The sequence below is a fragment of the Boleophthalmus pectinirostris genome, unplaced genomic scaffold, assembly GCF_026225935.1.
Source record: "Boleophthalmus pectinirostris isolate CB_2022bp ecotype Guang Dong unplaced genomic scaffold, ASM2622593v1 HiC_scaffold_3, whole genome shotgun sequence".
Taxonomy (NCBI): domain Eukaryota; kingdom Metazoa; phylum Chordata; class Actinopteri; order Gobiiformes; family Gobiidae; genus Boleophthalmus; species Boleophthalmus pectinirostris.
This window is the reverse complement of record NW_026571299.1, coordinates 7,351,971-7,379,299: the sequence shown is the minus strand read 5'-3', so window position 1 is coordinate 7,379,299 and position 27,329 is coordinate 7,351,971. Positions and strand designations below refer to the sequence as shown.

General features: G+C 39.5%; 1 protein-coding gene across 1 annotated transcript; it reads left to right on the top strand.

Annotated features, from left to right (window-relative positions):
• Window positions 1-10,295: 10,295 nt before the first annotated feature.
• LOC129410954 (ribonuclease-like 3) lies at window positions 10,296-14,631 on the top strand. Its single transcript, XM_055160086.1, has 4 exons — window positions 10,296-10,398; window positions 10,549-10,697; window positions 11,403-11,736; window positions 14,513-14,631. Exons 2-4 carry the CDS (start codon window positions 10,551-10,553, stop codon window positions 14,629-14,631), a joined length of 600 nt encoding a protein of 199 aa, XP_055016061.1. The 5' UTR covers window positions 10,296-10,398; window positions 10,549-10,550.
• The last annotated feature ends 12,698 nt before the right edge of the window (window positions 14,632-27,329 follow it).

Genomic DNA, 27,329 nt, shown 5'->3' with positions numbered 1-27,329 from the left:
GGAGGTCCCAGACTTTCAACACAAACTGAGCCAGCGTTAAAACATTACATTTAAACAAATACTCCAGTCTCTCCTCATCAGATCAGACACAGCAAACAAACAGTAAGAAACATTAGGCAAACAACTGAGAGCAAAGGTCAGGATATAAAGGACAGTAGGACAGAAAATACATTTCATTTTCAAAGTTCTTTCACACCTCAGCTGGGCACATACTGATCTTTAGAGTGACGTAAAGTTCAGGACCAAAACAGTCTTTAATTAAAATATATGTTCTTAATTTTGGTTTACATAAGATTTCACTGTGCCACTTCTGTTTGTACGTGTCAAAATAAACGTTCCTAGTTTGTTTAACACTACAGATTGAACTTATTTCTATAAATAAACTTGAGATGTGCAGTCTCAAAAATGTCCTCAATCTCTCTACTCCAGGACAATTTATGTAACAAACTCCAGTTAAACACATGTTTCGTAATACAAGAAGCAAGATGATATGTATCCTACCTTTTGTGTGTGTGTGTGAATGTGTGTATGGGTGTATGTGAGTGAGTGAATATGTGTGACTGTGTACGTGTATGTGCGTGTTTATTAAGTCATTATTATCTATTATTTATCTATTTATTTTGGTGAGGGGTCTCTAATTAATCAGCTGAAGGGATTTAGGGGGAAAAAAAGTGGAGCATAATATAGATCATTGTTTCTCAAAGACTCGTAAGAGATTTTTGGGGGGGTCGCCTTGTCATGACCTGCATTTCGTTCTGCAATACACAGTTGAGACATGTTTTGTATGAATTCTAATCTTTTTGTAATTATTTTATTGACCATTTTGTTTCAATATTACTGGTTCGATTGAATGTTGAAAAGAAAAAGAAATGGGCTTCATTTAAAGACCAAATTGGCGACTTATTGCTGGTTCATTGACTGTTTTTCATTGTTTAAAACTTGAGTAACACTAATAGTTCAGAGACACGATCACTCAGTCAACAATAAAATATCCTCATGATTGTTCAATAATGGTCAAATCCACCTTTATTTTGTGATTAACGAATAATGTCTAGGTTTGTGACTTTTAAAATATGGGTCCCCAGAAAAAAAAAGTTTGGGAAACACTGATATAGATAATATTATGCTCTGTCCCTTATAATAAATAAATAATAGGGATGTAATAAAATATATGTATGTGTATGAATATATGCATGTATATGTGCGTACACTACCCGTCAAAAGTTTCAGAAGACCCTAATTTTTCCAGTTATTTATTGCAGTTCAAGTCGTGCAAGTCCAGTGAAGATCTTGAAATGGTACAAAGGTCAGAACTGAACAGACAGAAGTTTAAAAAAAAAAGATAAAAGAACAAAAGACAAGTCCAAGCTCTGCCAAAACTACCTCAGGAAAAAAGAACAAAACGGTAAAGCTTGAAAACATGAAGTGTCCAGCAGCAGCACAGTGTCCAGACTTAAACTCCATCGAGCTGGTTTGGGATGAACTGGACAGAAGAGTGAAGCGACCAACAAGTGTCACACATTTATGGAAACTTCTGCAACAGACTTGGGAAGAACTTTCTGAACAATATTTGATTTCTATCGTACAAAGAACAAGCCACAAGTGTGTTCAGCTGTTACATCTGCCAAAGGTGGACACTTTCATGAATCAAAAGTCTAGAAAACATTTTGGTCAACAGTAAACTGTAAAAAAAATGGAAAAAGTGTGATGTTCTAAAACTTTTGACTGGTCGTGCATATGGGTGCGTGCGTGTGTACTGTTACGAACAAATAATGTAAATGAATATAAACGATAAATGTGTATGTATATATGGATGCGTGCATATATGTATATAATTTTGTATATATAACTAAATGGACATCGATCAACTCCAATGAAATGAAATGAATAAATAATATCAACAGAGTGGGAAAAAAAAGTCACTAGTCACTCTTACCTTTTGGTGAAAATAAAACACCTAAACAGGACCATGAACGCTCCTGAAAATGTGCTTTACTTCTATCACTACATCTGTTAAAAAAAAAAACAATACAAAACAAAAAAAAAACATATAGGTCTATATATGAAATCATTTTTTTTTATAATCATCAGAACAGTGAATATGTCAAACAGCCCATATCACACTATGTTCTGATCTGTCTTATATTGTTGTTTCCTCATCACAAACAGACCTGAGTTGTGTTTTGTTTCATTCACGTGTTTGAGTAACTCTTTATTATTAGTCTGTTTACATCTCAAAATGCTCTGTTCCACCTTGTGATGTCATGAAACAGTAATTTTCAAGTATTTTTCATCTTTAGTTCAGTAGACTGGCAATTTCAGGGATGAAATCATCCAAATGTTTCTAAGGCGTACAGAGTTTAAAAATGCAGTGTATTTCCACATGACATCACAAAGTGGGAGTGCTTTCTGTTTGTGGGGTTTGTGTGTTAAACATGTGAATGAAACAAAATACAACGTATATTTGTAAAGAGGAAACAACATTATAACAGATCAGAAAACAGTTCAACATGGGCCTTTTAAAAACCCTTTTTAGGGCCTAAATTATTTTGTGCTGAGCTTCCTTCTTCAGGTGCAGGTTGCAGCAATCCACTTCCCCTTGTTATATTATAATAATGCTAAAAATAATGTTAAGAGTCAAACATTTGTAGATTTGGATATTTCTTTTAAAAACAGTAAATCTCCCATCGTGTTATAGAAGATGGACGTGATCTTTTCCTTTGTCTTAAGGTTCTAAAATTCACAATAAAACCAGACCTGTTGTGGTTAAGTTGAGGTGTTTTATTTTTATTTTCTCTTCTAGCGAATGTCACTTGTGAGAGGTGTGAAGTAAACAGGAAAATGATGTTAAACGACCAATTTAAACACATCAACATCACTTCGGCTTTTGGACCAGAAGCACAAACATCTCCAGATCCACTCCGACCAAACAGAGATTTTATTTGTATTAGTCTAATCATAACTAGTGTTAAATTTAGACTAGTTTTTGGCCCTTGTTAACATTATTGTTGCTGCTAATAAAACTGTAATTACATTTACATGTGTCATATCTGCTGTCTGTGTAAAACCAGGAAGTAAAAGTATTTTTAAAAAAAACTCAAATAGAATCTTAAATATAATGACGTTAACTATCTTATGGAGAAAAATTACCCTAATGTATCTTATTCACTTTAAGACTCTCAACATGAGGTGCAAGAAGTGCAACTCCATCATCCTGGGAGACGACGGCTACAAAACCAACCTGAACAAAGTCACAAACATCTGCAAAACTGGGACCAAAGTACAGGAGAAATTGTACGAGAGTCACAAGGAGTTTAGGATGATCGATTGTGAGTGACAGTCAAAAATAAAAGTGGTTTAGTCCTGGTTTAGTCCTGGTGAGTTTTAGTTTAGTCCTGGTTTAGACCTAGTTTAGTCCTGGTTTAGTTCTGGTTGAGTCTTGGTTTAGTTCTGGTTTGGTCCTGGTTTAGTCCTTGCTAAGTTCTGGTTTAGTCCTGGTTTAGTTCTGGTTTAGTCCTGGTTTAGTTCTGGTTGATGCGTGGTTTAGTTCTGGTTTAGTCCTGGTTTAGTTCTGGTTTAGTTCTGGTTTAGTCCTGGTTTATTCCTGGTTCAGTCCTGGTTTAGTTTTGGTTTGGTCCTGGTTTAGTCCTGGTTCAACTCTGGTTTAATCCTAGTTTAGTCCTGGTTTAGTTCTGGTTTAGTCCTAGTTTAGTACTAGTTTAGTCCTGGTTTAGTCCTGGTTTAGTTCTGGTTTAGTCCTGGTTTAGTTCTGGTTTAGTTCTGGTTTAGTCCTAGTTTAGTCCTGGTTTAGTTTTGGTTTAGTCCTGGTTGAGTCCTGGTTTAGTTCTGGTTTAGTCCTAGTTTAGTCCTAGTTTAGTCCTGGTTTAGTTCTGGTTTAGTCCTGGTTTAGTTCTGGTTTAGTCCTGGTTTAGTCCTACTTTAGTCCTAGTTTAGTCCTGGTTTAGTTCTGGTTTAGTCTTGGTTTAGTTCTGGTTTAGTCCTAGTTTAGTCTTAGTTTAGTTCTGGTTTAGTCCTGGTTTAGTCCTACTTTAGTCCTAGTTTAGTCCTGGTTTATTTCTGGTTTATTCCTGGTTTAGTTCTGGTTTAGTCCTGGTTTAGTCCTGGTTTAGTTCTGGTTTAGTCCTGGTTTAGTTCTGGTTTAGTTCTGGTTGAGTCCTGGTTTAGTTCTGGTTTAGTCCTGGTTGAGTCCTGGTTTAGTTCTGGTTTAGTTCTGGTTTATTCCTGGTTGAGTCCTGGTTTAGTTCTGGTTTAGTCCTGGTTTAGTTCTGGTTTAGTTCTGGTTTAGTCTGGTTTAGTCCTGGTTTAGTCCTGGTTTAGTTCTGGTTTAGTCCTGGTTTAGTTTCCTGTTTAGTCTTTTAGTCCTGGTTTAGTCTCTTTAGTCCTTAGTTCTGGTTTAGTCCTGGTTTAGTTTTCTGGTTTAGTCCTGGTTTAGTCCTTGGTTTAGTTCTGGTTTACTGGTTTAGTCCTGGTTTAGTCCTGGTTTAGTTCTGGTCCTGGTTTAGTGGTTTTCCTGGTTTAGTCCTGGTTTAGTCCTGGTTTAGTTCTGGTTTAGTCCTGGTTTAGTCCTACTTTAGTCCTAGTTTAGTCCTGGTTTAGTTCTGGTTTAGTCCTGGTTTAGTTCTTGTTGAGTCCTGGTTTAGTCCTGGTTTAGTTCTGGTTTAGTCCTGGTTCCTGGTTTAGTCCTGGTTTAGTTCTGGTTTAGTCCTGGTTTAGTCCTGGTTTAGTTCTGGTTTAAGTTCTGGTTTAGTTTTCTGGTTTAGTCCTGGTTTAGTCCTGGTTTAGTTCTGGTTTAGTTTAGTCCTGGTTTAGTCCTACTTTAGTTTAGTCCTAGTTTAGTCCTGGTTTAGTTCTGGTTTAGTCCTGGTTTAGTTTAGTTCTTGTTGAGTCCTGGTTTAGTTCTGGTTTAGTTCTGGTTTAGTTCTGGTTTAGTCCTTTAGTTCTTGTTAGTCCTGGTTTAGTTCTGGTTTAGTCCTGGTTTAGTCCTTTAGCATTTTTCGAAAAAAAAAAAAGACCAGGGTTATGGGACTGAAACTTGGTGTGATGTGTGGAATGTGTGTGTGTGTGTGTGTGAATGTGTGTGTGTGTGAATGTGTGTGTGTGTATGTGTGAATGTGTGTATGTGTGAATGTGTGTATGTGTGAATGTGTGTGTGTGTGTGAATGTGTATGTGTGTGTATGTGTGAATGTGTGTATGTGTGAGTGTGTGTGTGTGTGTGTATGTGTGTGTATGTGTGAATGTGTGTATGTGTGAATGTGAGTGTGTGTGTGTGTGAATGTGTGTGAATGTGTGTATGTATGTGTGAATGTGTGTATGTGTGTGTGTGTGTGAATGTGTGAATGTGTGTGTGTGTGTATGTCTAAATGTGTAAATGTGTGTATGTGTAAATGTGTGAATGTGTGTATGTGTGAGTGTGTGTGTGTATGTGTAAATGTGTGTATGTGTGAATGTGTGTATGTGTGTATGTGTAAATGTGTGTATGTATGAATGTGTGTATGTGTGAATGTGTAAATGTGTGTATGTGTGAATGTGTGTGTGTGTGTCTAAATGTGTGAATGTGTAAATGTGTGTATGTGTAAATGTGTGAATGTGTGTATGTGTGAGTGTGTGTGTGTATGTGTAAATGTGTGTATGTGTGAATGTGTGTATGTGTGTATGTGTAAATGTGTGTATGTGTGAATGTGTGTATGTGTGTATGTCTAAATGTGTGTATGTGTAAATGTGTGTATGTGTGAATGTGTGTATGTGTGTATGTGTGTAGTGTGAGTGTGTGTGTGTGTAAATGTGTGAATGTGTAAATGTGTGTATGTGTAAATGTGTGTATGTGTGAATGTGTGTATGTGTAAATGTGTGTATGTGTGTGTGTGTATGTGTGAGTGTGTGTGTGTATGTGTAAATGTGTGAATGTGTAAATGTGTGTATGTGTAAATGTGTGTGTAAATGTGTGTAAATGTGTGTATGTGTGTAAATGTGTGTATGTGTGTATGTGTGTGTGTGTATGTGTGTGTATGTGTAAATGTGTGTATGTGTGAATGTGTGTGTATGTGTAAATGTGTGTATGTGTGAGTGTGTGTATGTGTATGTGTAAATGTGTAAATGTGTGAATGTGTATGTGAATGTGTGTATGTGTGAAGTGTGTGTGTATGTGTAAATGTGTGTATGTGTGAGTGTGTGTGTGTATGTGTAAATGTGTGTATATGTGTAAATGTGTGTATGTGTGTGTGTAAATGTGTGTATGTGTAAATGTGTGTATGTGTGAATGTGTGTATGTGTGAGTGTGTGTGTGTATGTGTAAATGTGTGTATGTGTGAATGTGTGTATGTGTAAATGTGTGTATGTAGTGTGTGTGTGTGTGTAAATGTGTGTATGTGTGAATGTGTATGTGTAAATGTGTGTATGTGTGAATGTGTGTGTGTGTATGTGTAAATGTGTGTATGTGTGTATGTGTAAATGTGTGTATGTGTGAGTGTGTGTATGTGTGTGTGTGAGTGTGTGTGTGTGTGTGTGAGTATGTGTGAATGTGTGTATGTGTATGTGTGAATGTGTAAATGTGTGTATGTGTGTATGTGCGTATGTGTGAGTGTGTGTGTGTGTGTGTATGTGAGTATGTGTGAATGTGTGAATGTGTAAATGTGTGTATGTGTGAATGTGTGTATGTGTGAATGTGTGAATGTGTTACATCTGTAAAATAAAAAAAAGGTAAAAATGGGTCTAAATATGAAATATATTTTGAATAATCATCAGAAACGTCAATATGTCAAATAGCAAATATCACACTATGTTCTGATCTGTGTTATATTGTAGTTTCCTCATCACAAACAGACCTGAGTTGTGTTTTGTTTCATTCTCACGTGTTTGAGTAACTCTTTATTATTAGTCAGTCTAAGTCTCCTAAGCTCTAAATGCTCTGTTCCACCTTGTGATGTCATAAAGTGGTCATTTTAACAGCAAGTGAACAGCTTTTACCTTTAGTTCAGTAGACTGGCAATTTCAGGGATGAAATCACCTAAATGTTTCTAGTGAAGGTGTACGGAGTTTAAAAATGCAGCTTATTACCACATGACATCACAAAGTGGGACTGTTTTCTGTTTGTGGGGTTTGTGTGTTAAACATGTGTGAGTGTGTTTACATGCACATCAGTATCCCGGTGATGATCGGGTTTTTTGAGTATCCCGGTGTCGTCATGGCGCATGTATAGGCCTACACAGTATCCTGGTTTCAGTATCCCAAATAAGGCAGTATCCTAGTTACGAGAAACCAGGATAATGTAGCTGTAATATTCCAAAAGTAACCAGGATACTGTGGCATGTAAACGCAGTATCGTGAATACTGCAACATACAGTTGAGTGAGCAGGTGTCCAAACGACAAACACTTTTCAGTCTTTTCACCACTACAGTAGTGACATAAATAAAGTGACTGCACATGAGTGAAATGATTGAAGCCTTAGTCACAATAACCTGCACTGGTCCCCACGGGCGGTTCACGGGCGATTTTTGTCCAAGTCTGTATGGGGCTCCAAGTGGCTCGTACAAGATTCCAAGCTCGTAGACGCCCGGTGAGCCCGTAGGGAGGAAATGTTCATGCACATTTTTTCCTGCGAGCGTCCTATGGGCGGCACCTCGTAGCAAACACGTATCTCACACTTACAGGGGAAGTGCGGGTCAAATACGTGTCACGCAGGTGTGTCGCCAATTGCGTCGTTCCTACGGGTCACGTGCACGCCTCACGCGACCCGTATAAAAGCTGATGCGATGCCCTGTGCGGGCACACACGAGTCGTAGCAGCCGTACTGTACACACCAAGTTTTCGCCAACGAGATGCCGCCCAAAGGGAAGGCAAAGGGAAAGAGGACGGGGAAGGACTGTGACACTGAGGGCCCGGAGACTGCAGCAGGAGCAGGGGCCACAGCAGGTCCCCAGGCCGAGGAGGAGGCAGTCAGAGAGTGAGGCACTAGTGGGGACAGAGACACGGCCACAGCGCGATGGCCACAGGGAAGAGTTGGCATGGCCATGGTCGAACAATGAATGAGTACGATGTGATGAACTGGTGATGATGAGCCCAGTATTATACTGTATGATCTCAGAAAAGTTAAACATGAACCATCTCCAACGTGATATACACAAAGAACAGACTCACCATCAGCAGCACATCCTCTGTCACAGAAAGAACACGAGGAAAGAGCAGGTTTTTTCAGCTCTAACAGTTCATGCAAATTAGCTGTGTGGTTATAAGTTTTGTTTCTGTAAAATGTAAACAAATGTGTCAAAGCTCCATTATATTAACAAACGGGCTGATGTGGCTCTATAGTGGTGATGGTTTATATGTTGTAAAGTTGAGTTTATTTATGCAGAAGATTTTAATGAAGAATCTGCTGCAGTGTAGAACTTTTACGATGTTTGGAAACATTCGGTTTGATCTGCAGTGGATTGTGGGATACCTCAGAGCTCCTTACGCTGGTTAGAAACCTCCCAAACACATTTGTAAGATTATGTCAAGAATCTTACAAAGAAGAATTGAGATACTCCATTTGATCCTGAACACAGGGATATGAGTATCCCGGTTTCTCAGAGCACATGTATGCACAGTGTCCCCAATACTGACATAACCGGGATATGGCTAATAACAGGATACTGATGTGCATCTAAACACACTCAATGAAACAAAACACAACTCCAGGTCTGTTTGTGATGAGGAAACAACACTATAACAGATCAGAAAACAGTGCAATATGGGCCCTTTTTGTGGCTAAAATATTTTGTGCTGAGTTCCCTGGTGTAGATGCCCTCAGCTTCCTTCTTCAGGGTGAAGGTGGCAGTGTTCCTCTTCCCCTTTTATAATCAGAAGACGTACATCTGTGGAGGATGTGACATCGCAAATTGTAAACAAACTAAATTATATAATGATATATTATTTTAAATAAAAGAAACAAAAAGCTCACAAAGCGAGAAGAAATTAATATTTAAGTTTATGAATAAGAACTATTTAAAATCAATTTGATAATTTCATCAAATTGTTTGTTTGTTGAAATTTGCAATGTCACGTTGTCCACAGATGTACGTCTCCTGATTATAAAAGGGGAAGAAGAACACTGCCACCTTCACCCTGAAGAAGGAAGCTGAGGGCATCTCCACGTGACAACTCTAAATCAACACAAAATGGTTCATTGATTAGGTTATATTGAAGAGCTACAGAATCATTTATTCAATCAGACTTATTCAGCAAAATTGACTGTTCTTCTCATTTACCTTCTGAACTTCTATTTGGAGTGATTTCGTGCATCTTTAATCACTTATTTTCAAGACGTCATATTACAGACTGATCACTCTGTATCCATTTTCATTTTGTAATTGGTGAAACTGGTACAAACAAAAAATGGGGTTTCGCTCATCAACGTCTGAGCCTATAAAACAAAATACATAACACTGACATTCTAGTAACATTTGATATACAGTTTACCCCACGCTCATGTACTGTGTGTACATGTGTGTACATGTGTGTACATGTGTGTGTACATGTGTGTACATGTGTGTACATGTGTGTGTGTGTGTACATGTGTGTACATGTGTGTACATGTGTGTACATGTGTGTACATGTGTGTACGTGTGTGTACATGTGTGTACGTGTGTGTACATGTGTGTACATGTGTGTGTGTCTCCAACCTTTTTTCTCTGGTGAGTTCCTTTACAAAACAAAAACGTCAGAGACTTTCTCTTTTTATTGGTCACAAGAATGTGAATGTTTATAAAAGTCACTCTCAGCCTCAGATGTTTTAACTGCCAATAAAACATAAACCATTGTCCATTTATTAGAGCAAAATGGTGATTCCTCAAATTTTAGTCATTCAGCAAAACACGTAGAATTCAGAAATCCCTTGGTGAGAAACTTTGAAGTACAACTGGAAGCTCCCTGGTCTCTGGTAAATACACAGTTTTGGAATAATAATGTTATATTATAATAATGATAAAAATAATGTTAAGAGTCAAACATTTGTAGATTTGGATATTTCTTTTAAAAACAGTAAATCTCCCATCGTGTTATAGAAGATGGACGTGATCTTTTCCTTTGTCTTAAGGTTCTAAAATCCACAATAAAACCAAACCTGTTTTGAAATAAAACCTCACAAGTTGTGACATAAGTTGAGGTGTTTTTTTTTTTTTTTGACTTGTACTTTCTGGCGTGTGACGTCGGGGGAGGGGTCAGGTGGGGGCGAGCATGGGGGGGGGGGGCCCTTTTTATAAACCAGGAGAGTCTGTCACTTGTGAGAGGTGAGTGGGACAGAGGAAGCTGGTGCCAAATGATCGATTTACACACATCTCCATCACTTCTGCTTTTGGACCAGAAGCACAAACATCTCCAGATCCACTCCCACCAAAGAGAGGTACATCACCATCAGCCTAGACCTCCTGTCTTGGTTTATTTCTGGTTTAAACTTGGTTTAGCCCTGCTTTTTTCTGTGTGTAGTCTTGATTCAGCCCTGATATATTATCTGTGTGATGAACCTGCTTTATGTTCTTGTTGGTCTCCTCAGATATGGCCGTGTTCCTGCTCTACCTTCTGCTGGTTCCTCTGGCTCTGCCTCCGGTTCTCTCCAAGGCAACCCACTACATGTTTAAGAGACAGCACACCTACGGAACCTTATTCCCGAACTGTGACGACTTCATGAATTCAGCCCTTAAGGTACATAAACAGGTTTATGTGTTTTTCTAATTATGACTTGGTTTGGGACTCCTCTGCCCATGTCATCCACACTGAAATATTCTTCCAAAATGCAGAAACATTTGTCTCTTTGAGTCAGAGGGAAAATCAGTGAAGCCGTTTCTGCTCTAAAGTAATACTTATGAGGTTTTTACAGAGTTGCACTAAAATCAGTAAATCCTGACAGATCAGACAGTGGACAGAGAGCTGTGGGTGGACGTCACTGACAACAGGTCAAACACTTTATAAACTCATCATGATTATATTAGAGCAGAAATGATCAAACCAACTGTTCCTCTGGGTAGAATTAACCAGTTACACATTTTACAGATTAAACATGAATTTAACAAAATAAAGGTGCTGTTATTTTTATTAGTCTATAAAAGTAAAAAAAAAATACATAGCACACTCAGAGAGCCGATGTCCAAAAGCTTTTTTTTATTTTAAAATTACGTTTGGGCAAAAAAAAGGTTTTACCGAAACATAATTTAAAAATTAGTTTTGGCCCTTGTTAACATTATGGTGACTACATAACAGAACTGTAATTACATTTACATGTGTCATATCTGCTGTCTGTTTATAACCAGGAAGTAAAAGTATTTTTAAAAAGTAAAATAGAATCTTAACTATAATGATGTTAACTGTTATGGAGAAAAATTACCCTAATGTATCTTATTCACTTTAAAGGATCTCAACATGGGGTGCAAGCAGTGCAACACCATCATCCTGGGAGACGACGCCTACAGCTCCGACCTGAACGATGTCACAAACATCTGCACCACCGGTGGGACCAATGTAGGGAAGGATTTATACCAAAGTCACAAGAAGTTTAGGGTGATCTATTGCAATCTGTTGTCTGGAGACAAGCCACCCGACTGCAAATACAGGAAGGTCAGCCCAAGGAACATAATCGAGAAGCCGATCACCGTGACCTGCGAGAACGGGCTGCCAGTGCATATACCGTGCAAACAAAACAAGAGGGGCAAAGTGACGGGAGGAAATGGGAGAGGGGAGGGGCCAGGTGAGGGGAAGGGCCAGGTGAGGGGAGGCGGCCAGGTGAGGGGAGGGGGAAACGGCCAGGTGGGGGGAGGGGGAAACGGCCAGGTGAGGGGAAGCGGCCAGGTGGGGGAGGGGGAAACGGCCAGGTGAGGGGAAGCGGCCAGGGGAGGGGGAGGGAAGCGGCCAGGTGAAGGGAGGGGGAGTGGGAGGGGAGGGGAGGGGAAACGGCAGGTGAGGGAGGGCCAGGTGAGAGGAGGGCCAGTGGGGGGGGAAACGGCCAGGTGAGGGGAACGGCCAGGTGAGGGGAGGGGGGAACGGCCAGGTGAGGGAGGCGGCCAGGTGAGGGGAGGGGAAACGGCCAGGTGAGGGGAGGCGGCCAGGTGAGAGGAGGCGGCCAGGTGAGGGGAGGGGGAAACGGCCAGGTGAGGGGAGGGAGGAGGGGCCAGGTGAGGGGAGGGAACAGGTGAGGTTTCACAGCTGACATCTACTGGAGAAAAAACAACTTCAACAACAGATCCTCTCTCCTTTCCTCGCCTCCTCCTCTCTTCCAGCCCATTCCTCTTTCTCTTTTCTTCCCCTCTTTTTTCCTTTCCTATCACCTTCTGTTGCCTCCTCCTCTTCTCTCTCTCCCCTTCTGTTTATTTTATCTGGATGTGAGAAGTGAAGTACTTTGTGTTACATTTGTTTGTATGAAAAGCACTCTATAGACTAGAGGTGAGATCGGGCCTAAAAAATCCAGCCCGACCCGACCCGGCCCGCGGGTATTAAAACCTGACCCGGCCCGAGCCCGACCAATTAACTTGATTTGCAGGCCCGAGCCCGAAGCAAACCCGAAATGTCATATTTTATTTGTGAGGACTCGGGAGGAGGAGCAGTGCTCAGCGTCGAGGTGCCAGTCTTTTTGCTCTCGTATGAAAGCAAAGCGCCACATTGACGACATTCAGCGAAGCCAACGCAAGTTTCTGTAGCATTTTCAACAATCAATTTGAAGCTTTTCCACACCTCACTCTTACCGGTGCGTGTTTGTCTTTTCAGTTCTCCTGCCTTTAGTTTAACTTCTTGCTCCTCCATATTGGGGACACCAGGTCAAAATAGATGCAGACTTGCGGAGGGGAAGATGATTAAATTAAGAGGGGGCGTTCACGTGCGCAGAGCTCTGGCTCTGCGGATCCTGTTTAGTAGTTAAATAGCAATTACATTACATTACTTCTCTGTTTTATCCATATTATTTATTTTATAACAAGTATTCCTTAGTTTAGTATCCACACATCGTTTTAGCATACATTTATAAACATATATTTATTTGAAGCCCGAGCCCGACCCGACCCGAAGTAATGATTGACATTTTAGACCCGACCCGAAATTCGGGTCGGGTCGGGTCGGGCTTGGGCTCGGTCTTAAGATCTTACCTCTACTATAGACCATTATCACGCTTCCGGGTTTTGTGGGCGGGGTTTATTTACTTTGTGAACTTCCACTTCCGGCGCAACAACAACAATGACTCAAACGATGTCTAGATGTCACTGCTCTTTTTAAATGATGAAATAATCAGCAGGATCAATGCATATTCTTTGTAAATACTTTGTAATAGCTTTATAATTGGCAAAAGAAGTTACTGGGACCAGTTAAAGCTCCACAGCGGGAGCAGGACAAATGTATCAGACACAAAAAGGAGGAAAAAAGTCCGCTTCAAACAGGTGTTCTCGCTCTGTCTTTTTTATTTTCTTACAGCATCGTAATGTCCATTGAAGTCCGAAACATCACGGTGCTTTGAGAAAACAAAGCACCGAGAAATCCTGGTTAAAGCGGACTTTTTTTCTTCTTTACGTGCTAGCAAAAGAGACACTCGTATGCCGACGTTAGCTGACTGAAACTGAGAGGCGAACGTTCTTTCTCTCAGAATACAAATGACATGGGGGAATTTACTTAGCTTCATTTAAAAATACTCTTGCTTTTGTTGGGTATGTTGGGTAAACGCCTTATATCCATACACCAAACTGACGTTAGCATAAACTAACCCTTCTGTTCTAAAGCATAGGTAACCCCTGTCCCGACATACAGTCACTCCAGCAGACCCGCACTCTGTCATACCGACAACCCTCCACCCCGACATGCCCCCATTCCGACACCAGTGAACCAGGACTAAACCAGGACTAATCTTGAACGAGAGAGAGAAAAAGATACAGAACCGCCATCCCGTATTGGAGGGTATTTGGCGTAAAGCTCTGTGCCATTAGAGCGCAGAGCTTTACGCACGCTGCTCTGTTGGCACGAGAGGGGGCCACATACGCCTGACCTCCTGCAGGTTAGAGCGCGTGGAGGTGCCAGGTTAACGAGTGCGTAAAAGTCCGCAACTTTAAGTGCGCGCACGAGGAGAATGAGCGCTGCAGCCGCCTCTTTATAAACTTTTATGAGTTTATAAGGGACCGACGCATTTCTGTGTCCCTGTGTAAGCCGATCTGTCCTCTATGACCAGGTATAATTCTAAACTTTTATCCCTTATTCATGAAAATATCCAGATTCCTAAATCATTGATCTTTTTACTGTCTCTATCTGACTGCGAGCCCGGCACCGGTTCACTGCCGCAACACACTGAACTTTACAGCGCATTCTCGTGCGCCCTGGTCTTTGCCAACAGGTAATGAATGTCTCCTGCTCCTGTCCATTCACAAAAATGTCCAAATTGCCACACAATTCATTTTTCGTGTCACCGCGCGCCTCCACCTGCAGTGTCAGGTAACGCCCCGTAACCTCTTCATTCATAAAGTTCCAAATTCTTACGCGTCTGTCCCTTGTAGCCGCGCTGTTCGGCTGCACTCGCAGAACCAGCACCTTTACGCACAGTGGTGCCTTCAACAATAGGATTCCGCCACTCCTACCAAAGGATAAAGAAATGTCGGAGTGCAGGGACGTTTGATAAAAAATGGAAATGCTGCTACTCTGACAATAACACGTCAATATCGGAGTGATGGTTTGTCGGATTGGCAACTGTAAAGTTATGTTCGCTAGTAGCCACTCACCTTCATAGTCGTAGGTGAAATTTTCAAAAAATAAACTGTGTCCGTTGTCCACTTTGGAGCGGGCTGTGATTGAATGTTGATCAATGAGACGATGTACGTCGGAAAAGGATATTTTCAGAAAATTTATAAGGGATGTAGTCTATGTAAACAACTTCGGTTCGTCCATCATCAGTTCAATCAACAGAGTGACAATTCACCGGAAGTAGGCGTGCACAAAGGTCACTGAACGCGTATCAGCGTGATAATAGTCTATAAATAAAGTTTGATTGATTGATTGAAGCCATGGAGTCACCCGGGCCTCTGCTTTTTATTGTATGTGAATAAGAGCAGCGCCCTCTGCTGGACACTGTCGGTACTGACTGTACACAAAAATAAAACTGATTTGGCCCTGGATGAGTCCTGGTTTAGTCCTTCTTTAGACTTGCATTAGACCTGGATTAGATCTGGTTTAGTCATGCATTAGACCTGCTATAGTCTTGCTTTAGACCTGGTTTATCCCTGGTTTAGTCCTAGTTAGTCCTGGTTTAGTCCTGGTTCAGTCCCGCTGGTTTAGTTGAGTCCTAGTTTACGTGAGTCCTGGTGTAGTCCTGGTTTAGACCCGGTCTGTCCCTGACTCAGGCTCAGGAGTGGAGAGAGTCGCCCTCTGGTGGACATGAGGAGTATTACATTATACAACTCTGGAATAGACTCAGTTTTAGAGCAGATTTTAACTGAAAATACAAACATGTGATTTCAACATATTGACCATAAAATTATTTAAAGAGGATGTGTGACGCTAACTGGAGGCCCTGCTCTGTCTGAGGCTCTGTTACTCAAGTTAGACTGGAATCTGAGTTTTGTTTTAACGCAATCCGACCATAAAGAACTGATTGAGCTCTAGTCCATATTACAGTATTTTCTGATCTGCGTTACAATGTCGTTTCCTCATCACAAACAGAACTGGAGTTGTGTTTTGTTTCATTCACATGTTTAACACACAAACCTGCAGATTTAGACTGAGATCTTCTCTCAAAAAAACAAAAACAATCTGTTCCACCTTGTGATGAGATGGAGGGACATAATGACGAAGATGATCATTGTGGCCTGCGAGAAAGGGTTACCCGTGCATCTGAAGTGCAAAAACTAATCTAACATGCTTTGTTTTATTACATGCTTTACATTACATCACTCACCATGTCCATATCTGCTGTAACAACAACAAAAAACCTTTGTCTGTGTTCCAAAAACTCATCGCGCTTCACAAATGGATTATTTTATTTATCATCAAGAGATACTTTTTTTTTTTTTTCCACAACCGCTACCATTACTACTACAACTATCTAATATACTAACTACTATTACTATTAAGTTACCGTTGTAGTAGTAGTAGTAGTAGTAGTAGTAGTAGTAGTAGTAGTAGTAGTGGTAGTAGTAGTAGACTCAGTTTTACAGCAGATTTGAACTGAAAATACAAACATGTGATTTCAACATGTTGACCATAATAATATTTAAAGAGGGTGTGTGACGCTAACTGGAGGCCCTGCTCTGTCTGAGGCTCTGTTACTCAAGTTAGACTGGAATCTGAGTTTTGTTTTCACATAATCCGACCATAAAGAACTGATTTAGCTGAAGTGCAGCAGCTGATTTGTGCTGTTAAACAAATTCCCTCTCAAATAACATTTGAAAAGTCACTCTCAATAGCACAAGGCTTCTATATGTTTTTACAAATTATTTTATTTATTATATTTTAATTAATCTAATTATCTAGAATTATTAATGACAAATACATGTAACACACACAAAAAAAAAAAAAATTCAAAAATGTATAAAGTCCTACAGATTGACTCATATGTCAACAATCTGGGCATTAAAGACAAATGAAAAAAGGAAAGAAATTTTATAATAATAGAGGAAAACTGGGAAGAATCATTTAAAGATGGACATAAAATGTTATGTCTGAATGGAAATCTAAGATGCAATATTTTATTGTTCCAACAAATGTAACAAAATACAGTACAAAATCTGATAAATACTGGAAGGTTGTGGTCAGACAGGAGATTACACACACTTACTATGGGACTGTCCTTTAATCAGAGACTACTGGGACAATGTAAAAAAGAAAAGAAAATTGAAAGTATTTGTAAGGAAAAACAAAATTTTGATTTACAGCTATTTATATTGAGTATCATAGCAAAAACTGTCTCAAAAAGATAGGAAAATTATTCTAATATTAAGTACAATAGCAAAAAAAATGATAACTCTGTCCTGGCTAAAACTTGTCAGACTGGCGCCACCTAGTGCCTACACTCAATTTAATTTCTCTCCAGTGACTAGGTCAGGAATCAGAATACACTAGACGGTTCGCAAAAACCCCGGAAGTGTGAGTTTGGGCACCAGCCAATCAGCAAAGATCCAGACATTCTGTGCTGTGTTGTCAACGATTCCTGAGATCGAGGATTTAAAGCCAGAACAGAGAGAATGTTTGGTGAATTTTATCAAGGGGAAAGACGTTATTGTCCTTCTTCCTACAGGATTTGGGAAAAACTTAATATGCCATTAGCCCCATTAGCAGCACATTACATATGTCACGACCAAATAGCAGAGATTGGTTAAATAAAAAAAGTACCATCTACCATCAAGCAAATGATTTCTAATGCTGCGAAGTCAAACAGTTTCCACTAAGTGAAACTGGCTGATGAATCAGGATAGGCTAAAACCACAACCTCCTACGAAAGAAAATTGGTGAGAAAGAGTTAAAGATTTGATGGAAATGGAAAGAGTAAAAGCAAGACTGTGATTTAAAGTGAAGGAATTTGAGGAGTTATGGGCACCTGTAATACAGTGTGGTTTTTAGTTTAGTTTATTTTACTTATTTAGTCTCATGCACTATTTAGTTGGTGTCCAGCTCACATTGGCTTATAAGACACATAAAACAATAATCAGACAGATAACACATCAAACTTAAAGGTTGTATAGAGGATTTATTTTTATTTTAATAATATTTTTTATTTGCAAACTACATCGATTACAACAAATAGGAACCAGACAACATACAAGATACAAGACAGACATTACGACTGAACATTACATACAAATAGGGACAAAGATGACAGGGGTTGGTGACAGTGTGAACCTTATGTGTGTGTATATGCGTGCGTGTGTGTACGTGTGTGTATGTATGTATAGAGGATGTTTTAAGGGAAGAGAAATACAGCGACAGTCCTTTTTCGAATGTTGCACATACGTGGCACCACTTCTCTCCTCCACAGCCTCAGTAAAAACACCTCCTCCTGCCTCCTTAGTCTAGAAATCACGTTTCCTGTTAGAAGTAATTTAGCGACCGACGAGTCAGTTTTTAGACCCTTCGTCTGCTTCAATTCTTTTTTTTGTGAAATCCGATGTTTTTGCGAGGTCGTTCACATTTCCAATTAAATGTGACTTGTATGTGACTCCAGTGTGAACAGTAAACGGCCCGAAAGTGTCCCACATGTGACACTGGAGACACGACGACGTCAACCGCAGTGAGCGTGCTCTGTGTTTACGGAAGTTGTCCAAACATGGACGCAGCATTGAGCACCTGGAGATTTTAAAAGTTCCTCTCGTACCGGAGCCAGAACATGAACAACTTACTTGTTTTAAGGGAGGAGATTGAGAAGGAGAAGGACGAGGTTTTTGGTCGTGGTGTTTTGTGGGCAGCGGCAGCGACGTCCGTTGAAAGGAACGTGTGGATGTGGAGACGGAGCCAAGAGTGGTGAGTGGTGATGTGCTTCTCTTCAGTGACATGGAGTTCATTAACAATTTTCACCTACTTCAGCGCAGAATAGTGACGTTTGTGGTCTTGTTGATAACGTGTAGGTGGATGAATGCAGTTTGGCCGTTCACACTGAAGTCGCATGTCAAAAGATCAGATATGTATCGGTTTCAGGAAGCACATATCCAAGTGTCCTGGGTCACATTTGAAAAAATCGGATCTGTGTCGTTCAGACTGTCATTAAAAGATCAAATACAGGTCACATAGAGGCCAAAAAAATCGGATTTGGGTCACTTCAGGCTGCAGTCTGAACACAGCTTCAGAATCACCTCAGTTTGGCTTTGCTCCTTTTCTCCTTCTCTTCTTCTTTCAGCGACCTGATAAACAGATTTTCTTTTGCGGCGAACTGGTCATGGATTCTCGTCCACCATCGCAACAAACTTTAGCTTCCTCGCAGTTCGCACACAGTCCGAAAAAGCCTCTAAGAACCACTGCATAAACCACGTAATCCCAACGTGGCGACAAATCAGTTACACTAGAAACATAGGGAGTTTGATTGACAACCTAACAGCCAATAGATAAAGAGGGAGTCTTGTTTTCTATTGGCTGATGTTTATCTGGCCTCACTACGTCCACAGTTAATAGATAAAAAAATTTTTTTTTTTTTGGTCATCTTAATTACAAGGCTGCTGCGTCTCTGTAATGATATTTTAAACTTTCATTTCAATTTGAAACAAAAAAAAATCCTCCATACAACCTTTAAAGTGTCCTCTTATAGAGGTCCCAGACTTTCAACACAAACTGAGCCAGCGTTAAAACATTACATTTAAACAAATACTCCAGTCTCTCCTCATCAGATCAGACACAGCAAACAAACAGTAAGAAACATTAGGCAAACAACTGAGAGCAAAGGTCAGGATATAAAGGACAGTAGGACAGAAAATACATTTCATTTTCAAAGTTCTTTAAGTCACACAGACACATGTGCTCCTCCTCTGGGACTGAGAGGAAGCGTCCTGTCTCCAGAGCCAGAGGCAAAGTCCCACACCTCAGCTGGGCACATACTGATCTTTAGAGTGACGTAAAGCTCAGGACCAAAACAGTCTTTAATTAAAATATATGTTCTTAATTTTGGTTTACATAAGATTTCACTGTGCCACTTCTGTTTGTACGTGTCAAAATAAACGTTCCTAGTTTGTTTAACACTACAGATGAACTTATTTCTATAAATAAACTTGAGATGTGCAGTCTCAAAAATGTTCTCAATCTCTCTACTCCAGGATGATTTATGTAACAAACTCTAGTTAAACACATGTTTCGTAATACAAGAAGCAAGATGATATGTATCCTACCTTTTGTGTGTGTGTGTGAATGTGTGTATGGGTGTATGTGAGTGAGTGAATATGTGTGACTGTGTACGTGTATGTGCGTGTTTATTAAGTCATTATTATCTATTATTTATCTATTTATTTTGGTGAGGGGTCTCTAATTAATCAGCTGAAGGGATTAAGGGGAAAAAAAGTGGAGCATAATATAGATCATTGTTTCGCAAAGACTCGTAAGAGATTTTTGGGGGGGTCGTCTTGTCATGACCTGCATGTCGTTCTGCAATACACAGTTGAGACATGTTTTGTATGAATTCTAATCTTTTTGTAATTATTTTATTGACCATTTTGTTTCAGTATTACTGGTTCGATTGAATGTTGAAAAGAAAAAGAAATGGGCTTCATTTAAAGACCAAATTGGCGACTTATTGCTGGTTCATTGACTGTTTTTCATTGTTTAAAACTTGAGTAACACTAATAGTTCAGAGACACGATCACTCAGTCAACAATAAAATATCCTCATGATTGTTCAATAATGGTCAAATCCACCTTTATTTTGTGATTAACGAATAATGTCTAGGTTTGTGACTTTTAAAATATGGGTCCCCAGAAAAAAAAGTTTGGGAAACACTGATATAGATAATATTATGCTCTGTCCCTTATAATAAATAAATAATAGGGATGTAATAAAATATATGTATGTGTATGAATATATGCATGTATATGTGCGTACACTACCCGTCAAAAGTTTCAGAAGACCCTAATTTTTCCAGTTATTTATTGCAGTTCAAGTCGTGCAAGTCCAGTGAAGATCTTGAAATGGTACAAAGGTCAGAACTGAACAGACAGAAGTTTTAAAAAAAAAAGATAAAAGAACAAAAGACAAGTCCAAGCTCTGCCAAAACTACCTCAGGAAAAAAGAACAAAACGGTAAAGCTTGAAAACATGAAGTGTCCAGCAGCAGCACAGTGTCCAGACTTAAACTCCATCGAGCTGGTTTGGGATGAACTGGACAGAAGAGTGAAGCGACCAACAAGTGTCACACATTTATGGAAACTTCTGCAACAGACTTGGGAAGAACTTTCTGAACAATATTTGATTTCTATCGTACAAAGAACAAGCCACAAGTGTGTTCAGCTGTTACATCTGCCAAAGGTGGACACTTTCATGAATCAAAAGTCTAGAAAACATTTTGGTCAACAGTAAACTGTAAAAAAAATGGAAAAAGTGTGATGTTCTAAAACTTTTGACTGGTCGTGCATATGGGTGCGTGCGTGTGTACTGTTACGAACAAATAATGTAAATGAATATAAACGATAAATGTGTATGTATATATGGATGCGTACATATATGTATATAATTTTGTATATATAACTAAATGGACATCGATCAACTCCAATGAAATGAAATGAATAAATAATATCAACAGAGTGGAAAAAAAAGTCACTAGTCACTCTTACCTTTTGGTGAAAATAAAACACCTAAACAGGACTGTTACGAGCCACGGGAGCCTAGGGGGTGGCAGGTAACTGAAAAAGATGTTAAAATGAACCGGGTGTGGAACAAAACGGGAAGCGTGGTGAAGTGAAAAAAGAAGGATATTTATTACAAAAACGTAGATAGAGATAATACAAAAATAAACAACTAAGGATCGCTGCAGCGGAGGACCCACTGGTCACACTTCTCAGGTTGGCTCCGGCTTTTATACCCCCGCTGATTAGTCGGACCAGGTGAGGCGGATCAGCGGGGCGGATCCGGGGTGGGTGGATCTGAGGTGGGGTGAGGCAAGGAAAAAAAACAACAAGGACGGCATCTGTCACAGACCATGAACGCTCCTGAAAATGTGCTTTACTTCTATCACTACATCTGTAAAAAAACAAAAAAAAACAATACAAAACAAAAAAAAAACATATAGGTCTATATATGAAATCTTTTTTTTTTTTTATAATCATCAGAACAGCGAATATGTCAAACAGCCCATATCACACTATGTTCTGATCTGTCTTATATTGTTGTTTCCTCATCACAAACAGACCTGAGTTGTGTTTTGTTTCATTCACGTGTTTGAGTAACTCTTTATTATTAGTCTGTTTACATCTCAAAATGCTCTGTTCCACCTTGTGATGTCATGAAACAGTAATTTTCAAGTATTTTTCATCTTTAGTTCAGTAGACTGGCAATTTTAGGGATGAAATCATCCAAATGTTTCTAAGGCGTACAGAGTTTAAAAATGCAGCTTATTACCACATGACATCACAAAGTGGGAGTGCTTTCTGTTTGTGGGGTTTGTGTGTTAAACATGTGAATGAAACAAAATACAACGTATATTTGTAAAGAGGAAACATCATTATAACAGATCAGAAAACAGTTCAACATGGGCCTTTTAAAAACCCTTTTTAGGGCCTAAATTATTTTGTGCTGAGTTCCCACGTGTAGAAGCCCTCAGCTTCCTTCTTCAGGTGCAGGTTGCAGCAATCCACTTCCCCTTTTATAATCAGGAGATGTGCATCTGTGGACAACATGACATCGCAAATGGCAAACAAACTAAATTATACATTTAAATAAAAGAAACAAAAAATGTAAGTGAACGAGAAGAAATGACCATTCAAGATTATGATTAATAACGGTTTATAATTAATTAGATAATTTCATCAAATTGTTTGTTGAAATTTGCGATGTCACATCCTCCACAGATGCAGGTCTCCTGATTACAAAATGGGAAGAGGAGTGCTGCAGTCCAGACCCTGAAGAAGGAAGCTGAGGGCTTCTACGCGTGAGAACTCTAAATCAACACAAACAGTTCATTGATTAGGTTATATTAAATAGATACGGGATCATAAAGTTCAATCAGACTTATTTTGCTAAATCATTTTTCAGCTTTTAACCATGTTGTAGTTGTTTCCTTCACATTTACCTTCTGAACTTCTATTTGGAGTGATTTGTGCATCTTTAATCACATATTTTCAAGACGTCATATTACAGACTGATCACTCTGTATCCATTTTCATTTTGTAATTGGTGAAACTGGTACAAACAAAAAATGGGGTTTCGCTCATCAAGCGTTCTGAGCCTTAAAAACAAAATACATAACACTGACATTCTAGTAATATTTGATATACAGTTTACCCCAGTCCTGGTTTGTTCTGTGTGTGTACTGTGTGTACATGTGTGTGTGTGTACATGTGTGTGTGTACATGTGTGTACATGTGTGTGTACATGTGTGTGTGTACATGTGTGTACATGTGTGTACATGTGTGTACATGTGTGTGTGTGTACATGTGTGGTGTGTACTGTACATGTGTGTACATGTGTGTACTGTGTGTGTGTGTACATGTGTGTACATGTGTGTAGTGTGTACTGTGTGTGTACATGTGTGTAATGTGTGTACACTGGTGTGTACATGTGTGTACATGTGTGTGTACATGTGTGTTACATGTGTGTACATGTGTGTGTGTGTACATGTGTGTACATGTGTGTACATGTGTGTACATGTGTGTACATGTGTGTACATGTGTGTACATGTGTGTGTACATGTGTGTCGTGTACATTGTGTGTACTGTGTGTACATGTGTGTGTACATGTGTGTACATGTGTGTACATGTTGTGTACATGTGTGTGTGTGTGTACATGTGTGTACATGTGTGTACATGTGTGTGTGTGTACATGTGTGTGTGTACATGTGTGTGTGTGTGTACATGTGTGTACATGTGTGTACATGTGTGTGTACATGTGTGTGTACTGTGTGTACATGTGTGTACATGTGTGTGTACATGTGTGTGTACATGTGTGTGTGTGTACATGTGTGTGTACATGTGTGTGTGTGTACATGTGTGTACATGTGTGTGTACATGTGTGTACATGTGTGTACATGTGTGTACATGTGTGTGTACATGTGTGTGTGTGTACATGTGTGTGTACATGTGTGTGTACATGTGTGTACATGTGTGTACATGTGTGTACATGTGTGTGTACATGTGTGTACATGTGTGTGTGTACATGTGTGTGTACATGTGTGTGTGTGTACATGTGTGTACATGTGTGTACATGTGTGTACATGTGTGTACATGTGTGTACATGTGTGTACATGTGTGTACATGTGTGTACATGTGTACATGTGTGTACATGTGTGTGTACATGTGTGTACATGTGTGTACATGTGTGTGTACATGTGTGTAGTCCTGTGTATGTGTGTGTACATGTGTGTACATGTGTGTGTACATGTGTGTGTGTGTACATGTGTGTGTACATGTGTGTACATGTGTGTGTACTGTGTGTATGTGTGTACATGTGTGTGTGTACATGTGTGTACATGTGTGTGTGTGTACACTGTGTGTGTACTGTTTGTGTACATGTGTGTGTACATGTGTGTACATGTGTGTACATGTGTGTACATGTGTGTGTACATGTGTGTACATGTGTGTACATGTGTGTGTACATGTGTGTACATGTGTGTGTACATGTGTGTGTACATGTGTGTGTACATGTGTGTACATGTGTGTACATGTGTGTGTACATGTGTGTGTACATGTGTGTACATGTGTGTGTACATGTGTGTGTACATGTGTGTACATGTGTGTACATGTGTGTACATGTGTGTACATGTGTGTACATGTACATGTGTGTACATGTACATGTGTGTACATGTGTGTACATGTGTGTACATGTGTGTGTACATGTGTGTGTGTGTACATGTTGTGTGTACATGTGTGTGTACATGTGTGTGTACATGTGTGTGTGTACATGTGTGTGTGTACATGTGTGTACATGTGTGTACATGTGTGTACATGTGTGTACATGTGTGTACATGTGTGTGTACATGTGTGTGTGTGTACATGTGTGTACATGTGTGTACATGTGTAGAGACTTTCTCTTTTTATTGGTCACAAGAATGTGAATGTTTATAAAAGTCACTCTCAGCCTCAGATGTTTTAACTGCCAATAAAACATAAACCATTGTCCATTTATTAGAGCAAAATGGATGATTCCTCAAATTTTAGTCATTCAGCAAAACACGTAGAATTCAGAAATCCCTTGGTGAGAAACTTTGAAGTACAACTGGAAGCTCCCTGGTCTCTGGTAAATACACAGTTTTGGAATAATAATGTTATATTATAATAATGCTAAAAATAATGTTAAGAGTCAAACATTTGTAGATTTGGATATTTCTTTTAAAAACAGTAAATCTCCCATCGTGTTATAGAAGATGGACGTGATCTTTTCTTTTGTCTTAAGGTTCTAAAATCCACAATAAAACCAGACCTGTTTTGAAATAAAACCTCACAAGTTGTGACATAAGTTAAGGTGTTTTATTTTTATTTTGACTTGTTCTTTCTGGCGTGTGACGTCAGGGGGAGGGGTCAGGTGGGGGCGAGCAGGGGGGGGGGCCTTTTATAAACCAGGGGAGTCTGTCACTTGTGAGAGGTGAGTGGGACAGAGGAAGCTGGTGTCAAACGATCAATTTATAAACATCTCCATCACTTCTGCTTTTGGACCAGAAGCACAAACATCTCCAGATCTACTCCCACCAAAGAGAGGTACATCACCATCAGCCTAGACCTTTTTTAGACCTGGTTTAGTTCTGGTTTGAACTTAGTTTAGCCCTCCTTTTGTCTTTGTGTAGCCTTGCTTCAGCCCTGATATATTATCTGTGTTATGAACCTGTTTTATCTTCTTGTTGGTCTCCTCAGATATGGCCGTGTTCCTGCTCTACCTTCTGCTGGTTCCTCTGGCTCTGCCTCCGGTTTTCTCCCAAGGAACCTATAAAAAGTTTAAGCTGCAGCACACCTACAGTGGAAACACGCTCCCGAACTGTAACAACTTCATGGCTTCAGTGTATAATCAGGTTAATATGTTTTTCTAATTATGACTTGGTTTGGGACTCCTCTGCCCATGTCATCCACACTGAAATGTTCTTCCAAAATGCAGAAACAATTGTCTCTTTGTGTCAGAGGGAAAATCAGTGAAGCTGTTTCTGCTCTAATATAATCCTCATGAGGTTTTTACAGAGTCACACTAAAATCAGTAAATCCTGACAGATCAGACAGTGGACAGAGAGCTGTGGGTGGACGTCACTGACAACAGGTCAAACACTTTATAAACTCATCATGATTATATTAGAGCAGAAATGATCAAACCAACTGTTCCTCTGGGTAGAATTAACCAGTTACACATTTTACAGATTAAACATTAATTTAACAAAATAAAGGTGCTGTTGTTTATTTTTATTAGTTAAAAGTGAAAAAATGCACAGCACACTCAGAGAGCTGATGTCCAAAAAAATTTTTTATTTTAAAATTACATTTCGGCAAAAAAAGTCAAAACGTTTTGCGAAACATAATTTCAAAATTTAAAAAAGCTTTTGGCTTTCTGAGTTTGCTGTGTATTTTTTCATTTTTATATTGCTGTTTCTTCCATTTGCATCTCAACAAGAACTTTGGTCTGTGATTTCTGTTTCATTTTATTTGTATTAGTCTAATCATAACTAGTGTATAATTTAACTTTGGCCCTTGTTAACATTATGGTGACTACATAACAGAACTGTAAATACATTTACATGTGTCAAATCTGCTGTCTGTTTATAACCAGGAAGTTAAAGTATTTTATAAAAAGTTAAATAGTAGAATCTTAAATATAATGATGTTAATTATGTTATGGTGAAAAATTACCCTAATGTGTCTTATTCACTTTAAGTATCCAACATGGAGTGCAAGAAGTTCAACACCATCATCCTGGGAGACAACAACTACAGCACCAACCTGAACGAAGTCACAAACATCTGCACCACCGGTGGGACCAATATAGGGGGGAATTTGTTCGAGAGTAAAAAGGAGTTTAAGGTGATCGATTGCAGTCTGGAGTCTGGAGACAAGCCACCCAACTGCAAATACAACAATGTGGAGGAGAAGAACATAATGAAGAAGAAGATCACCGTGGCCTGTGATAACAACAAGCTACCAGTGCATTTTCAGTGCTAAAAATAATCTAACACACTTTGTTTATTACCTGCTTTACATGAGATCACTTATGTGTTTCAGCCTCATGTTTCTCTGCGTTAAGTCATTTCCCTTTTGAATCATTAAAGCAGCATCTGTATTACTGACTGTTCTGTTTGATACAACCAGGAGGGGGAGGGGTCAGGTGAGGGGAGGGGTCAGGTGAGGGGAGGGGTCAGGTGAGGGAGGTCAGGAGGGGTCAGGTGAGATTTCACAGGTGACATCTACTGCAGAAAAAACAAAAACACTTACAGATCCTCTCTTCTTTCCTCCTCTCCTCTCTAACACCTCTCTCTCCTTTTCTACTCCTCTCCCCTCTTCTTGCCTCCTCTCTTATAGTCCACTCCTCTCTCACTTTTCTTCCTCTCTTTCCTTTCCTGTCACCTTCTGTTTTCTCCCCTCTCTCTAAAAGTGGTTTATCCCTGGATGAGTCCTGGTTTAGTCCAGGTTTAGTTCTGGTTTAGTACTGGTTTAGTTCTGGTTTAGTCCTGGTTTAGTACTGGTTTAGTCCTGGTTTAGTCCTTGACTCAGGTTCAGGAGTGGAGAGA

Bases quoted from the DNA above. Each gene is read 5' to 3' on its own strand.
- LOC129410954 (XM_055160086.1), top strand. From the start codon at position 10,551: ATGGCCGTGTTCCTGCTCTACCTTCTGCTGGTTCCTCTGGCTCTGCCT. The intron at 10,698-11,402 runs GTACATAAACAG...TTCACTTTAAAG, and splicing joins TCATGAATTCAGCCCTTAAG to GATCTCAACATGGGGTGCAA. The intron at 11,737-14,512 runs GTGAGGGGAAGG...TGTCCCTTGTAG, and splicing joins TGGGAGAGGGGAGGGGCCAG to CCGCGCTGTTCGGCTGCACT.